Genomic DNA, 17,689 nt, shown 5'->3' with positions numbered 1-17,689 from the left:
AACTTTTACTTGCCTAAATGCTCCCAATACCGGAACTTCCGAGTCATTACACGCCGACATTACCAACCCTTCCTGATGAGGAAGCATGGAGATGGTTTCCTATTGATGTAGCGGTTTACCGTAAAACCGGTACATCCCTAATATGTGCTGAAAAAGAAGCAAATATGCCAAACACTCCATGTACAGCCCATAGTAACATTTGCCTATAAAAAGTAAGCAAACAGTAAGTAGCCACTCACCGGAGAATCTTCTTTGCTCCCAGGCACTGGATATCACAGGACACCGAGTACATTTCATAAAACGTTGCCTTTATATTCAAGCAGCCTAAAAAATCCCGAGGATTCAGCTTGTATAAATCAAGTGTAATGTTTGCAATTCCTTTTCGCTTTGTTTGTTGAGCTGTACGTCTAGCTTTTCTTTCCTACGGGTTTTAAAAACAGCATTATTCAAAGATCGGTCAATGTTACTTGATAATGAACAATGTGACCCAACATGTAATGAATATTATGTTCTGCCTGTACATCTACGTTACATGCAATGTATACAAAAAGCAAAGAGCATGAAAGAGAACATGACTGAATACATGGATGGATCTGTGCTCCTAATGGTCCGCTCTGTTATAAATGGAGGTGTATGGAACAGTCAGCTGAAAGACTCGCAAACTTTAGAAGTCTTTCTCTGCCACCTAGTGGCAATAGTTAGAATTAAGAAAACCAAAACTTTAAAGCACATATGAACCCAATGACAAAAAATTTAATATATTGCAGCTCATTAGTCCTTAGATGTGGTCATTGCATTCTTTTTTCAAGTACAGAAAATAGCTGTTGTGTCAGAAATGCAGTATCCACGTCACCTTATCTAAACTACTAGTCCCTCTACTCCATCATATAATGAAGATGAACAAAAAGGCAGACATGTTTGAAGTCCAGGACATCCTCCAAACAATATGCAAAGAAAAAAGAAAACAGAAGACTCCTTTCCCTCATGTATTACCATTACATAAAATTGAAATCTTTATTAGATGGTAAGATCAGTTGTGTCCCTGGCCTTTTTTCCGCCTGAGGCAGGGGGTGTCTCTACAGGTGCCACAAGACACAACAGTGAAACTGCCCTCTGCATCTCCCCGCCCAGCAAACTGGGGTGTTCTAGCTGGCGTCCTACCCACATCCTGGCAACCAGTGGGCATCCGTTGTTGCCAAGAACTAGGCGGGCTGATATGTATGGCCCTTACACATCTCCCCACCTGGGATGCTCTGGCCAGAAAAGGGGCAACCGGCACAGTGCACACATTATACAGCAGAGCGGAATATAACAAATATGCTGCTGTAGCTGCGGCAACCCCCAAATGACCGAAAGATGCCTGAGGCTGCCTCATTAAAATGACGGCCCTGATTATGATTATTCTCTCATTCTATAACATCAGTGTGCATCAAAGTGACAACAATAGCTGACATTCATTAAAAATTCATATCCAAAAATGACCGCAATAAACACAAATGTGCAAATTTCCCCAGATAGATAAACTAGCTGCCGAGTGTGTGATAGTGGCTAATGCATTTCCAGCATCATGCCCTCTTCTTCAGAGCTAATTGCACTCTATTTGAAGTCTGGCCCATGTGACAACCATGGCTGCCTCCATAGATACAGAGGAGAAATGACTCTAGACAGGATGTGTATTATTCACAGCATCACCAGGTAAAAAGAAAAAAACTAATGCTGCAAGAACTTGAAAACCTGCAATATATTATTTTTTGTTGTCTTGGGGTTTAGATACACTAAACGCAATGAAAACAAGACAGGCAGGCCTATTTTATAAGGCAGAGCAACAAGTATAGATGCACATAGGACATGAAAAATGATGGACAGATTGAAACCTAGCAGCTTGTAAGATAATGAAAAAAAATGTAGTAAGCCAAAGTTTACTGTGGCGAGATGGGTTTACTAAGCTGTAATAAAAGGGTTTCTTTTTGTTATAATGATTCTCACAGGATCATCTTATAAAAAGTAGAAAGTAACCACATGCCTGAAAAGAACAATCATTATGGCGGATAACACATGATATAGCTTAGTGAATAGTTTGGCTTCTTGCTATGGATCATTACAGTTGTATAGCCTCATTGCTGGGGTGAATCAGCTTGCTGATGTCCACGTTTGACCATGGAGGTGTTGCTGGGCACATGTCTGGCTGAATGACACAATATATAATCACCATTTGTTCAGTGGTTATCGGATGCCACACAGCTGACTACACAACCCAATGCAATTGAAAACCTCACCTGTGTCCACTTCTGACCTCCTTCAAGGATGAGAAAGTTGGTGTTATCCTCCAGAGACTGGAAAAACTCCTCTGTGTCAACGACAGTGCCATCTTCCTCTAGAACAAGAGTCACCAGACCAGCAGTTAGGAACAGGGTTTCAATGGCCTGTAACAAGGAGAAAACATGAGGTGTAGGGTTAACCACTGGAAAACAAACATTTCCTACACAAAACAGGCAAATAAATAATACAAGAAAGCAGGAAAAAAAAAAAAAGAATATTCATGTCAAATGGAAAACAGAGAAATATCACATAGAATGTATTGGTTCCTGAAAAGTAAAATGTGTCAGCATTTAAAAAAGAGAAAAAAAACGGACATGCTTTTTGACCTCTCAGGTACAAGACTGGGCTGGTTTATTTTACACAAATATTTGTGATGATTGGCAAATCTGCAATTTACATAATCCACATTTTCAAAAACATTGTTGTTGTTTGGGGGTTTTTTAATTGCTGTGTGCTTGTTAGGGCAATTCACTTTTTCTAATGTTCCTGATCAGTCTCACCAGAAATAAAAGTGAGGGTGAATCCAAAATGTTACCTTGTACCATAGGGGTGGGGTTGTAAAAGGATCTGCTCTGAAAGTCAAACACTTTGTATGTCGCATTCTTTATTCTTTTTGTTAAAACTTTCCATGACTTATCATGTTAAAGTACCATGAGCTGTAAGTATAATAATAAATTGTTAGCAGAGGTTCACCAAAATTATTTGAAGGGTTTCTTCAGGATAAAAAGGATGAGGAAGGCTGCAGGAGGGGCAACTGTGAGCAAATGCTGTTTCGCCTTAATAAAACCCATTTTATTTGACCTTTTTAAAAAATGTTTTCTTGCCTTGAAAAGACACGGAGGGGAATTTATTAAAATTGGAGCAGACAGAATCTGGAGCAGTGGCCCAAACATGACAAGAATTCTGGGTTGCTGAATCACAGATCTTATGTACAAATATTTGTGTGATATAATAAAGCCAGGACTAAACTAATTCTCAGAGAACTTGTCCATATGTTTGAGGATGGCATGTACTCCCTTTTCAATGAACAGCTACTACAGGAATTGGGCAACCCATTTCAAAGGTCAGCAGGTATGCTAGGAACTATGGGGTAGCCTACCAACATGACATGATACGCACATGTTCTTTACAAATGTTAAAGTGACACTAAACTCAGGAGTTATATCTTAAAATAAAACATTCAAGTACCCTAACTATTAACAATACTGGACCTTCTTTGTGCAATCATTTAGTTGCAGAGCATCGCTGAATTGGTGCCAACACTGTCTTTCCTTCTGGAGAGTGGCTACTTTTGTTCTCCATGGTCCCTGCATGTGTGTGTGTGTTCTAACATAGCCACCGCTACAAGCTCGCTTCTGTGATGGACTATAGTTTCAATACAAATTAGTAAACTAAACGTGAGATTGTAGTTCATCATGAGAGTGAGCTTGGAGAGGTTGCTACCTTACAACACACACACAGGGACCATGGGGAACAAAAGTAGTCACCCCACCCTCCAGAAGAAAGGACAGTGTCAACAGAAATTCAGAGATGATTTGGGGGATCTACAGCTGAATGATGCACAAAATATCCAGTATTGTTAACAGTTAAAGGTATGTGAATTTTTTTTAAAGATTTAACTCCTGAGTTTAGGGTCACTGTAAACCATGGATTTGTAATGGTTTGAAAGTCATAGTGTTAGTGGACAGCACACAAGCTGTGACTCCTATAATCGACTTTCTCATCCTTACTAAAGGCCATTTGTTATGTCTTTGCAGAGTTCCACTTTAAGGCTCACACCCTTTTTGGAGTACATAGTTTTATACCCCTCTATATTAGTAGCCCAGTCATGCGTGCTGTCCAGCCAGGTTCCCGCTATACCTACTATGTCGAAGTCCTCTTCAATTAACCATTTTAACGCCACTTAGCTCCCAGGCAATTTGTTCCCCAAGCCCTGTGTGAGCAAGCTCAAAATGAGTGATGCACTAGTTTATAATACACCTGCTCAATGAGAGACACCTGAGCTCAATTAACCCCTCCCCCTAACAAGAGCACTGCAACCTGTGTTTCCTTCTTTGCCTGAGCAGACTCTGAAAACGTAAGATAAACTAATGATATTGTCACAGCTACAAGTGTATTTCAACATTTACAATTTGCAATGTTAAAAGCAGCCTTTTTTTTGGAAATACACACTAACCACCTACCTTTTCGATGAGTTCCTTCAATGTACTTGCTACAACACCTTTCCGTCGGCTTCTATCACTGTTAGACACTCGAAAGGGTCGTTGTGGAGGAAGAATAGGTGGGAACAGGACTTTTCGCGTCAATGAAGCACTTGCATAAGTAACTGATCTATAATTTTTAAAGAAAAAAAAAAAACATAAAAAAAAAAGTAAAGTAAAAATGTACAACAGATGTTCAAGATACCCAACAATAAACAGGACAGCGAAAAGCTATAAAGTGGTACCTCGGTTCACGAACTTAATTGGTTCCACGATTCTGGTCGCGAACCGAATCACATTTTCCCATAGGGTTCAATGTAAATCAGGTTAATCCGTTCTGAACCATATGAAAATAATTTTTTTTTAACCACAAGTTACTTTTTACCACCATTCTTGCTCTGCACATTCTTGTCACCTTCATTAACGCTCTGCACAAACTTGTCACCTTCATTAACGCTCTGCACAAACTTGTCACCTTCATTAACGCTCTGCATGTTCTTGTCACTTTCATTAACGCTCTGCACCTTCTTGTCACCTTCATTAATGATCTGCACTTTCTTTTTCCCACCATGCTTGCTCTGCACTTTCTTGCTGGATTGAATACAGTAATGTGCTACAAAGCACACAAAAAACCTTCACAGTAAGTGTCCACAGCCCTGTCTGCGACTGCTCAATTAACCCCTCCCCCTAACAAGAGCACTGCAACCTGTGTTTCCTTCTTTGCCTGAGCAGACTCTGAAAACGTAAGATAAACTAATGATATTGTCACAGCTACAAGTGTATTTCAACATTTACAATTTGCAATGTTAAAAGCAGCCTTTTTTTTGGAAATACACACTAACCACCTACCTTTTCGATGAGTTCCTTCAATGTACTTGCTACAACACCTTTCCGTCGGCTTCTATCACTGTTAGACACTCGAAAGGGTCGTTGTGGAGGAAGAATAGGTGGGAACAGGACTTTTCGCGTCAATGAAGCACTTGCATAAGTAACTGATCTATAATTTTTAAAGAAAAAAAAAAAACATAAAAAAAAAAGTAAAGTAAAAATGTACAACAGATGTTCAAGATACCCAACAATAAACAGGACAGCGAAAAGCTATAAAGTGGTACCTCGGTTCACGAACTTAATTGGTTCCACGATTCTGGTCGCGAACCGAATCACATTTTCCCATAGGGTTCAATGTAAATCAGGTTAATCCGTTCTGAACCATATGAAAATAATTTTTTTTTAACCACAAGTTACTTTTTACCACCATTCTTGCTCTGCACATTCTTGTCACCTTCATTAACGCTCTGCACAAACTTGTCACCTTCATTAACGCTCTGCACAAACTTGTCACCTTCATTAACGCTCTGCATGTTCTTGTCACTTTCATTAACGCTCTGCACCTTCTTGTCACCTTCATTAATGATCTGCACTTTCTTTTTCCCACCATGCTTGCTCTGCACTTTCTTGCTGGATTGAATACAGTAATGTGCTACAAAGCACACAAAAAACCTTCACAGTAAGTGTCCACAGCCCTGTCTGCGACCGCAATCTCGAGTACAGGAAGCCACAACCATGTGTCAAGGGTGGGGAAGATGGCCGCGGTCGTGTTCGTCACACAAGGCAGAGTTCGTGAACGGAGGCAAAATTTCGACGAACTTCCTGGTCGCGAACCGAATTGTTAAAAAAGGTACACATGTAACATCTTCATATACAGAATTGCACTCCTTATTTGTCAGTAGTTAACTGCAGTCAAATGTGTACAAAACAGCTGCTAAAACAAGTTTAGCACTAAAAATAAATGCAAAAGGCTACATTTAATTTACATGGCTAAATATAGGTTTTTATCACTCCCACCTGTTTTCCTTAGACAGAAAATAACACAGTAGCTTTTAATGCAATTGCAATGGTATCAGATAATCCACACTACATCTCATTCCAGGTTTCATTTTAATCCCATAATCTGCTTCATGGAGTCACTTAAGTGGACGCAAACTAATTAAGTGATCACACAGAGTAGGAAACTCTTAAGTCTTGTTTTATGCTGGACTGTAAACTGAAGGTACATGGAAAATATAATTTGGTATACCAGATGTATTTAGGAGAAGGGTGTCTATTTTAGATTAGAGTAGTTCTGTAATATAATGAGGACCATTCACAGAGATACTCTAGAATTTTCACAGGATCTAATGTACAAACTTCAGGAGGTTGGAAGTAAAGAGAGTTCATAGAGAAGTTTATAAATCGTTTTGGATAGAGAAGGGTAGATGTAGACCTTTTGCCATGTTTTAATTACCGTGTGCCTTTTGAGAAGATTTTTCTGTATAGGAGGAGAATAATCCTATCCTGTTTTGTCACAGACAGGAAGTCAGGGGAAATCTAATTCTTAGGGACAAAGAAAGCAATTAAAAATAGCCCTCCTCAGTGAACATATATGTGTTTATTGCTGCCTATGTGCTTATGTCTCCCATTTATATCTTACTTGTTGTTGTGTAAGGCACCCATGAGCTGGAGTTGGGCTTTAGGAACTTTATTTACCTGTAATTTATAGACTCAAAATGAAAAGTAATGTCTCATAGCATTGTTAGGTCAGATTCGGCTTCATTTTCTGTTCAGGCTCAAAATGCATAAGAGGTCGCGGGCACAATCTAACCATTTCAGACAATGGAATTCCATTGTGAAACTTGCCCATCCAGAAATGCCTTGCAGACATTTTCAGGGACCACTTCAGATTACGGCCAGAAAACTCCAAGCTTTTTGTGAGTGAAGTTTGCAAGACCACCTAATTAAAACCGCATCCTTACCTGAAGAGCATACTGGCTAGGTAAGCCTTAAAATCGTCAAAAAATAAACTGTGCGACTCTATGGAGGAGCCTGGAAATAACAAAATAAAAAAACCATGGGCCAACAAGCATAATCTTCTCACATCCTTTCCTGACAGGAGGGGATGGTGAGGCTTTTCATCTTTTCTTTAGGTTTCCTGTCCCGATCAGGTGGAAGGAACAGTCTTTCAGTTGGATGTTCTGGAGGTGGAGTGGGGAAAAAATAATTGTTGTAAATGCTACCTTTTCCCTTTACATAAAAGATTTTTGACTTGCAATGTGCCTCTGAATTTGATGGTAACTCGTTTCCCACCCCCCATATAACCTTTTATATAGTAGCCAGGGGAGCAGCAAAGGTGACTACTATAGGTGCAGAGCAGTTACAGACCGGATCAAAACGGCTTCCAATGTATTCCAATGGTATTTTTAACTCCAGTTCACATTGCAGCGTTCAGTTCCAGAGCAGGTAAAAAAAACTGCAGCAAGCCCCATTTTACCTGCTCTGGAACGCATCAAAAACGCATGTAAACACGTCAAAAACGCAACTCAATGCAAAAAACTAACCATAAAGAAAGAAAAGGACATATGAGATAAACAGTGGTGGAGAGAGGACCTTTGTGATCAAAAAAGTGTCAGCAGGACTAGATGATAGATGAGCAAGAAGGCAAGTAAGGAGGAGAAGTGTGCCATATCAAAACATAGATGGAAAGGGGGTGATATATGGCAGAAGCACATCAAAAACAGCAGGATGGAGAAAGGGGGCAGATCATGGCCGAGAGGGAGGAGAGAGAAGGCAGGTAAAAAAAGAATTGTGGAGTAAAGAGGCAGAACATCATGCAGGAAAAGCAGAGCAAAACTGCTGGTCATCCCTCCTCTGGGCAAGGAGAATAGTTCACCAACAGCTTACAGTATCTCCACTTGTGTGAAATTGAGACGCAAACACATTGGTTAAGAGGAAAGAAGTGGTACAGAATCAACATGGCACCTGCATATTAAGAAATGTGGGTCTCTGGTGTCTTTCCCCACTGTGGCAAAGAAAGACTGCCATAGAGAACACACAGCAGAGAGTATACTCAAAGAGCTTCTGACATGAGGTGAACCTGGGTCTGATCTACTATGGTGTAAAACAAAACAAAAAAATATTATAGTCAAAGTGCAGTAAACCAGAAAGAACATCTTTGCCACATGAATGTATGTATGTAGGCCCTGATTCACTTCTGTTACTGGGGTAAATCAGCCCCAGAATCCCTTCGACTGATTCTGCATGTTTCTAAATCAGGTTGGGGTTCACTGCTCATTTAAGTTAATTAGGTCTTATGTGTATTGGGTACACAAAGAGCCTTCACAATATATGAACATGTCCCTATAACAAGAATTATCTAATATATGAAGTATGCCTTTATCTGTGTAGCAGGTGCTGAGGGAATGAAGGAACTCTAGGCTATTATTCTGCACGAAGGTCAAAGCCATTGCTTATACCAATCAATTTTGAGGTATTATTCAGTAACCTAAGGACAATATTCCAGATCAGAAAAGTATAATCTTCTTAGCTAGCCCTCCAAGTACAATCTTCAAAATTACCATCTGTCTGTTTTAAATAGTTTGTGATCACCAAAAAGATACACTGTATGCATATCAGAAATATGAGGAAAGAGACATGTGTTACGGTCACTGTAGACTAGAGCAATAATAAAATCACATTTATAACTTCATATATCACAATTTTAGTTCGCAAACATGTCATCAGAAGTGGTTATGATTTTTAGAGAGGAAAAAAAAGAGTGGCACCTGTGCACAGCTTATTAGGTAACAAATAATTCATTCTTTATAGATACCCATAGCCATGAGATGACAGACACTCAATCCAGTGCCCTCGTTACATTGGAGGTCAGAGGCAAAGTGCCCCCATAAGTTGGCCATATACTATACACATATACATATACTCTTACTCTTACACATACCCACATACATATACTCTTTTGACCCTGTCACCACAGAGGAGGTAACTAAGCTTCTCTCTGACACCCACCTCACCACCTGCCCCCTAGACCCTGTTCCCTCAAAACTACTTTGGCACCCTCTTGCTCTATCCTACACTCTCTTACTCACATGTTCAATCTTTCACTCTCTACTGGAATCTTTCCTACCCCTCTCAAACATGCACTAGTCACCCCAATACCCAAAAATCCTTTACTGGACTCTACCGACCTTAATAATATCAGACCTATCTCCTTACTCCCATTCACCTTTAAAACTACTAGAACGCCTTATTACAACCGCCTGAGTTGCCACCTTGCTAATAACAACCTTTTGGACCCCTTTCAGTCCGGCTTTCGCCCCATACACTCCACTGAAACCGCCCTCCTTAAACTCACTAATGACCTAATAACAGCTAAAAACAATGGCCACTATTCCTTACTCTTGCTATTAGACCTCTCTGCTGCTTCCGACACTGTTGACCACCCGCTGTCCTTCTCTATCTACACCTCCTCTCTTGGTCAGTTGATAACCTCACATGGCTTCCAATACCATGCCTATGTATTGGAAGCCATGCCGATGACACTGAAATGTATCTTTCCACTCCACAACTCACCCCCTCAGTGTCCTTCGGTGTCACTAATCTACTAACTGAGATATCCGTCTGGATGTCACAACATTTCTTAAAACACAACCTTTCAAAAACTGAGCTCATGATATTTCTTCACCCCTGTGCACCTTCCCCCAACATTTCAGTTGAGATTGAAAACACAACTATCCAGCCCTTCAGCCCATGCCAAGGTCCTAGGTGTCATCCTTGACTCGGACCTCACCTTTCTTCCACACATCCAATCGCTATCCAAATCCTGCCACCTTCACCTTCGTAACATCTCCAAAATACGCCCCTTCCTCACCAATTAAACCACCAAACTACTCATCCACTCGCTTGTTATATCTCGTCTTGACTATTGTAACTCCCTCCTCATTGGCCTTCCACTACACAGGATATCCCCCCTTCAGTCTATCATGAATGCAGCTGCCAGACTCATTCACCTACACAACCACTCAGTGTCTGCATCCCCCCTCTGCCAATCCCTACACTGGCTTCCAGTCGCCCAGAGGATAAAATTCAAAATATTAATAGTCACTTATAAAGCCATCCACAACTCTGCCCCCGGATATATCTCCAACCTGGTCTCAAAATATCACCCTAACCGTCCACTCCGCTCTTCCCAAGACCTCCTGCTTTCCAGCTCCCTAGTCAACTCCTCCCATACTCGCCTCCAGGACTTCTCCAGAGTCTCTCCCATCCTCTGGAACTCTTTACCCCAACCTGTCCGCCTATCTCCAACCTTGACTGCCTTTAGGCAATCCTTTAAGACACATCTCTTCAGGGAAGCCTATCCCACCTCAACCTAACCACTGAACCATCACATTCTCAAATAATTCACCCCCACACAGCTACCTCATGTATCATTTCCCCCACCTCTTTTAGATTGTAAGCCCTCAGGGGCAGGGCCCTCCTTACCATCTTGTCTTGTAGTGATTGTAATGTCTTCCTTATATTGTAAAGCGCTGCGCAAACTGTTGGTGCTATATAAATACTATGTAATAATAATAATAATAATACTACAATCCAAAACTATGAGATATGTGAGATATGAAGACAAAATAACCCATTTGATTTGTATCCAGTCAGAGAGGCCCTTGTATGACATCGTTATTAATAAGTGAGATTGTGCACTCAGATTGTACAGTGTATAGCAGCGTTTTTCAACCACTGTGCCGCGGCACACTAGTGTGCCGTGAGATATTTTCTGGTGTGCTCCAGGGCTACGTCAGTGCTACAGTTTGAATTTAAAACGTATTTGTGTGAAGTGTGAAGTTAAGTCATGGATTGAACAGAAATATGAACAATTATAAAATACTTTATTATTTCATAATAAAGTAATTATAAAATAATTTTTGTGTTTATTTGATTCCTATTCAAGAGAATTACTTTATATATAGTCAATATAGGCACAGAGGTAAATTTTTTTAACATTTTCTAATGGTGGTGTGCCTCGCGATTTTTTTTCATGAACAAAAGTGTGCCTTTGCACAAAAAAGGTTGAAAAACACTGGTGTATAGCTTTAGGCCTCTTTCACATGGTCAGTCCATTCAGATCTGCCTGTCAATTTTTCAGGTGGATCTGATCGGAAAACCAATGTAACCTTATGGGCAGCCAGATGTAAACAGACATGTGACTGTTTACATCCGACCAGGGACATCCTGAGGCCGGGTGTCACCCAGAGCGGAGACCGGGTGACACCCCGCCATATTGTCATTGCGCATGCACGTGATGTCATCGTGCATGCATGGCCATCTAATTGACGCCTGCCATCTTGGTGATGGACGCCAGTAGAGAGAGGAGTGGACATTCACCCGGCGGGATGAGGTATCCCGCCGGGTCCCCTCCTCTCTCCTGACACTGTCGGGCTCTTGGTCCATGACTGAGTGCCTGACTTTTTAGAGGGGGTGACACCAAAATGACTTTGTCCTTTTGGTGTCACCCCGCACCCCCCTTGTCACGCCACTGCATTTGACTACCCCCTGACACCGTCTTGGTCCAGCAAAAAAAATAAAAAAATGGAATAGAGTTCCATTTTGGTGGACTATGATCCTGACAGATCGGAGATAACTGGATGTAAATGGACACGTTCCCTTGCATCCGACTCCCCATAGAACTAACATCAGTCCAGTAGTTCAGTTTTTTCATCTAATGCAAGATGGTAGAAAAAAAAGAAAAAGAAAAAAAAAAAGATAACAGACATGGAAAGGTGACATCCATTATGTACTGCTCCGATCTGCAGGGGATTCGTCCATGGATCCCCTGCTGATCGGAACCGAACAGCGTGTGTTGGTGGTTAGAGGCAAAGTGTTCCCCTCATGTTGGTGGTCAGAGGCAGAGTACCCCCCTTTACATTGGTGTTAGTGGAAGAATGACCGGTTACATTAGTAGACGGTAGGAAGAATGCCCCCCTTACAGACAGTAAAAAGGATCACTGGTGCCAGTGGTTCCTCTTTGGAGCTCCGAGAGGATAGTCCAACACTGCAGACTCTGTTGAGTGACATCTGTACCAAACGTTTGCAGGAGCTGTCAGGTGGGAAATTAAGCCACCAGTTGAAACTACTAGAATCATCTAGAGAAACCCTGGGTTGTAAAAAGCTGATCTAAAGTATATCTGTCATGGAAGAAATATGTAAATTCCCATTGCTGGCCTCCATTTGAAAATGTTATCTACCTTGTTGTGAATGGCTTTAGTACTTTTGAGTTACAGACCCAGAACAAGAATGCAATCAATGAAGCAAGAGGGTAGAAGACATTTTCTTATATCATCTGCGCTGTGTGCGGGAACCTGAATTAAACACACCCTTGTGCAACAATGCAAGGCACCACTGTCACTTCAGCAAACACTAGTTGCATGGTAAAATGTTGTGTTGGCTGTGTGTGGCCAGTGAGAATGGTCCCTTCACACCATGTCCGTTTAGGCGTATTTTCCTGCACACCACTGGATATGTATGGTGTGAATAGCACACACAGAACACAATTGTTTTCTACGTACCATGTGCACACCACATATGTTCAATGGTGTGCAAAAAAAAACAGCTCAATGGTCATGGTGTGGACAAGCCCTTAAAATGGTGCAGACTACTAAGCTGAGTGTTATTAGATCCAGTATATTACTATGGGACACTATTGTGGTAAAAAACAAAAAAACAAACAAACTATTAGTGGCGCTACAAGTGCTCCTCTGAAATCAGCCTAGTGTGTTTGTAGCTCGGCAAATACAGCATACTTTAAAAGGCACATTAAAGCTTTGAGACATTTCAAGATTCTTCTGACCTCATTGTAAGCCGAGTCATCATTTCATTGACCTGTATGGGGTAAAAAACTATTCTGATGTATGCCAAATCCAGTGTACACAGGCCCTTAGGCTGGTCATAGGCAGGCAGATGTCTCCCTGAGAATGGCAGGCTCAAATGAATACCAGTGCTTATGTGACTTACCATCATCTTCTCTCCAACTTGGCTGATGACAGTTAGTGAATACACAAAACATTCTTATAGCCTTGTCTTTGTATAAAGGGCTTGTTCACACCATGTCCATTGTGCTGAGCTTTTCTGCACATCACCACACATGTATGGTGTGAAGAGTGCACAATGAAAATAATTGTTTTCTATGTGCCCTGTTCACACCATATATGTGTGATGATGTGCAGAAAAACAATCAATGCCCACTCACTGTCCTAAACTCCCAAAGGAAGCACTATATGTCCTAACTATGTAACTTTTTCAAAATCAAAACACTACATGTCCCAACATGCTCAAATCCGGAGTATTGCTTGCAAGGACTGGGGTGTGTGCAGTCACATTTCAGGTGATTTTGTTGTGTGGAACACCGATTAGACAGGTTAAAAAAAACCTACCTGCACTCCTACTGCTTCTCCTCATCCCTCTATTAGGGCCTCTTCACATGATATCAGGTCCTGATCAGGTGCGGATCTGCAGACTGATGCAGTGCGTTTTTGCCGCGTTTTTGGATGCGTTCAAGTAAAAAAAAAAAATATTTTTTTTTTTGCTGGAGTGGGGCTGTTAGCCCTCGTTCACACCTGAACGTTTTGTAGCGCGTTCTACGCTCGACGAACGCTCTACAAAACGCTTAAAAATATAAATCCCATTGTATTCAATGGTCTCGTTCTCACCTTTGCGTATTTCCGCCCGTCCCTAACGCGCTACAAAACGGCCCACGCCTGAAAAGGTACATGTACTACTTTGGGCCGTTTTGTTGCACGTTTCCATTGGGATACAGCCAAGTAGCCTTCGGAAACGCGTGTTTGTCGCGCGACTTTTACCGCGATTCGCGGTAAAAAACCGCGCGACAGACACGCATACGCAATACGCCTAGGTGTGAATGAGACCTTAGTATGTTAGCTGCAGTGCCGTGCGTTTTTTATGCGTTTTTGCCGCGTTTGCATTTCCTGACCGTTTCCGGACCTGACAAAATGTGACATGCAGTATTTTTTCTGTCGTAAGCTGAACGGACTGTGCACGTGAGAACTGGAGCACACAAAACACATAGTGATACATTGGGATGCATTTTGAGTGCAGCAGCGTACGGAGCCGGTCAGCACACAAAACGGACGTCGTGTGAACAGGCCCTAAAACACAAATAGGAATGTTCCACATGGACCCACTGGCTTTTCTCCTTGTCAGTCAATGGATTGGGCATGCATATCCAAAAGCCCATTTAGGTCTATGGGTGGCCTGTCACTGAGGGCTTGTTCACACTAGCAGTGTTGAGTTGCATTGGTAGGCATTGCCCAACGCAGTCCCAATGCAAGAACTAGGCAATTTGCCTTATGCCCTGTGGCTTCAGTGCTGAAAAAAAGGACATTTTGCAATTTTTGCGCAGCACATTCCATTGCTGTAATGAAAGGGTAAGCAACCTTGGCACTCCAGGTGTTGTGAAACTGCAAGTCCCATGAAGCATTCTTAAACTGAATGCCACTAGCATGACTCCTGGAGGCAAAAATGGGATTGGTAGGTCCACCACATCTGGAGTGCCAAGGTTGCTACCCATGATGCAATGCATCCAAATGTGCATAGAACTACATAGAGGGTTAAAAAAAAAAAAAAAAAAGGCCAAATACGCACCCGTGTCTAGCAGTGTTGAGTTGCATTGGTAGGCATTGCCCAACGCAGTCCCAATGCAAGAACTAGGCAATTTGCCTTATGCCCTGTGGCTTCAGTGCTGAAAAAAAGGACATTTTGCAATTTTTGCGCAGCACATTCCATTGCTGTAATGAAAGGGTAAGCAACCTTGGCACTCCAGGTGTTGTGAAACTGCAAGTCCCATGAAGCATTCTTAAACTGAATGCCACTAGCATGACTCCTGGAGGCAAAAATGGGATTGGTAGGTCCACCACATCTGGAGTGCCAAGGTTGCTACCCAACATGCAATGCATCCAAATGTGCATAGAACTACATAGAGGGTTAAAAAAAAAAAAAAAAAGGCTCAATACGCACGCTGTGTGGTGTGAATTAGCCCCGAGATAACCCTCCCATGTGGACTCCACTGCTGAGCCAGTCACAGCCGGGTTTAGTGGGTACAATACACAACAAAACAGTTGTGTTTGAGGTTAAAAAGTGTACGCAAGGTAATTATTGTTTTGTTGAAAAGTACAAGTTTTGTAGTAAAAACACCAGTAGCATTTTTCTGTATGTTGTGTATCCACCGATCTACAGTGGTGTCAGGTCTAATTATAGATTTGCAAAAATGCTACTATATATTCAAATTTAGGGTTGTGTCCTGCTTTCATCCAACTGCTAAATCCTGCCTCGGGCATCAGTGGTTTCTTATTACCTGCCAGATAGAACCTGTGCTGGACTGAGCACAGCTGATCTAGACAACTCTAAAAACCACCACCTCCTGCAATTGTCATTTACATTGCTATCTGCAGTACATATGCACTTAATAGCACCGAATGATAGATAAGAAGCTGAGAACACACATATACAGTTATGAGTTAATGAAAACTAGGTCAAGTGAAAAACAGGGCTTTAACCTTTGCCAACCAATCAAGCCTTAGCTTTTGTTTTTTTATCCTGGGATGGAATAATTGGACGTAGTATACATCTGGTTGCAATGAAGGACAGCTGATCCTAAATCACACTCCATGGGGTGGATTCTCTTTAGGAATAAAAGTTATTTACTTATTTAATAACATTCCTTTTACTATGACAAACCCCTGTAAATATCCAGTTGTGTGCAAGATAAATTAAAGGAAGAAACCAGCATTTTTACCAGGACGCAGGTGACACAGCTTTACCCTATTCAATAAGCTCAGTGAACATTCACTCTTAGTGAAAAGATTCAGCTTTTTTAGTAAATCAACCCCTAGGAAAGGTTACAATAGAGCTGATGTATGAATCGCTGTTGTAGCAAGGAGAAAAAAAATATTGCTAATAGGAAGCAGCTTGGTCTGAGTGGTTTAAAAATGAAACAAATATGCAGATTGGTTGCTATGAGCAGCAAGATATTTTGCCATTAGCACACATCGCAGTCATCAGCCCTGAACAGGGTTTATCGCAAGCAACCTGCGATGCAAAAAAAAAAAAGAAGGGGGGGGGGGTCATCCGTAGTACAATATGTATGTATGGTTAATGTCATATAGACATGTATCCCCAATGAAATATTAATGATGGTGATTAGAGACACCATTGAAAACGTTGTTACAAAGTACACACGCTAGAAGCGTACTAGAGTGTTATGTCACTGAGCTTAACATATGTTTATCTCACCTTATTAGAGCCTTGGGTGATAAGGCATTGGCATACTCCAGTGCACTCTGCATCCTTCTGTGTGTGTTGAGCCTGCTAATTCATCCAAGATGAGAGAGGAGGGAGACAACCTTTCCCCTACTTCCACTGCTGAAATCCTCTCTCCTCCCTCTGCCCCATCATACACACACACATAAACACACCCTGGGCTCCTCCTGTGCAGCAGCTGATTCACACAGTGCTCCTACTATGTCACCCTTAATCACTGCCATTCCCAGCAGGAAAGATGCCATGTTAATGTAAAGGTAGCATTGTTATCAGCTACAGTTGTTGGCCTTTAAGGATGCCAGTACACTGGCTGATTTGTCAGATGATTTAAAGTGTATTTCCACTTTTGCAGCCAAATTGCAATAACACCGTCTTTATATTTGTTACACGTTCCTAATCACTTAGCAAAACTTTGTGTGGGGGGTAAGGGGAGTTTTGTTTCAAATAATTAAAGTGACACTAAACTCCTCTTAACAAGATCTTATTGTGTATCACTCAGCTCTAGATCCTCAAATCATCTCTGAATTGGTGCTGACACTGTCCTTCTTTCTGGAGGGTGGCTACTTTTGGGACTCATGGTTCCTGTGTGTGTTGCAAAGTAGCCATCTCTCCAAGCGCGCTTATTCCTCCCCGCCCCCGCTTTCCTGCTTTGCCAGGCTGCTGCTCAGATCAAGGGTGTTTATTTTTGGCATTTGGGTCCCCCTTAAAATTCCTATCAGAAATAAAGGGTCTGGTATGAATTGGGGAGGGGACTTCAGGCATAGGTCTACTTAAAATCAACAAGTTGAAAAATATTGACTGTTATATCTAATTTATCATGGTAATCGGGGGACTGCTGTATGCATTGGTTACATTTTTTAACCTCTACGCAGCATTTCTCAACCTTTTTTCAATCACGGGACCTTTTAAAAGTATGCAAAACCTCGAGGCACCCCAGTCTAAAAAAAACATTAAAGTAAAAATGCAAAAAAACATGTGTGGTTGCCCCCCCCCCCCCACTTCTCCCAACA

General features: G+C 41.6%; 1 protein-coding gene across 1 annotated transcript in view; it reads right to left on the bottom strand.

Moving 5' to 3' along the window:
- CIDEA (cell death-inducing DFFA-like effector a) overlaps positions 1-16,769 on the bottom strand; it is a 24,023-nt gene extending 7,254 nt beyond the window's left edge. The window contains exons 1-4 of the mRNA XM_018556840.1: positions 16,653-16,769; positions 5,370-5,517; positions 2,277-2,423; positions 240-421 (exon numbers count right to left, since the gene is read on the bottom strand). Of these exons, the coding sequence (XP_018412342.1) occupies positions 240-421; positions 2,277-2,423; positions 5,370-5,517; positions 16,653-16,705 (530 nt within the window). The 5' untranslated portion in view covers positions 16,706-16,769. The remainder of the gene's footprint in view (positions 1-239; positions 422-2,276; positions 2,424-5,369; positions 5,518-16,652) is intronic.
- Between the last annotated feature and the right edge of the window lie 920 nt (positions 16,770-17,689).

Source organism: Nanorana parkeri, unplaced genomic scaffold (assembly GCF_000935625.1).
Source record: "Nanorana parkeri isolate BGI_ZX_2015 unplaced genomic scaffold, ASM93562v1 scaffold255, whole genome shotgun sequence".
Lineage (NCBI taxonomy): Eukaryota > Metazoa > Chordata > Amphibia > Anura > Dicroglossidae > Nanorana > Nanorana parkeri.
Note: the sequence above shows the minus strand (reverse complement) of the source record. Positions and strands in the feature narration are given on the sequence as shown.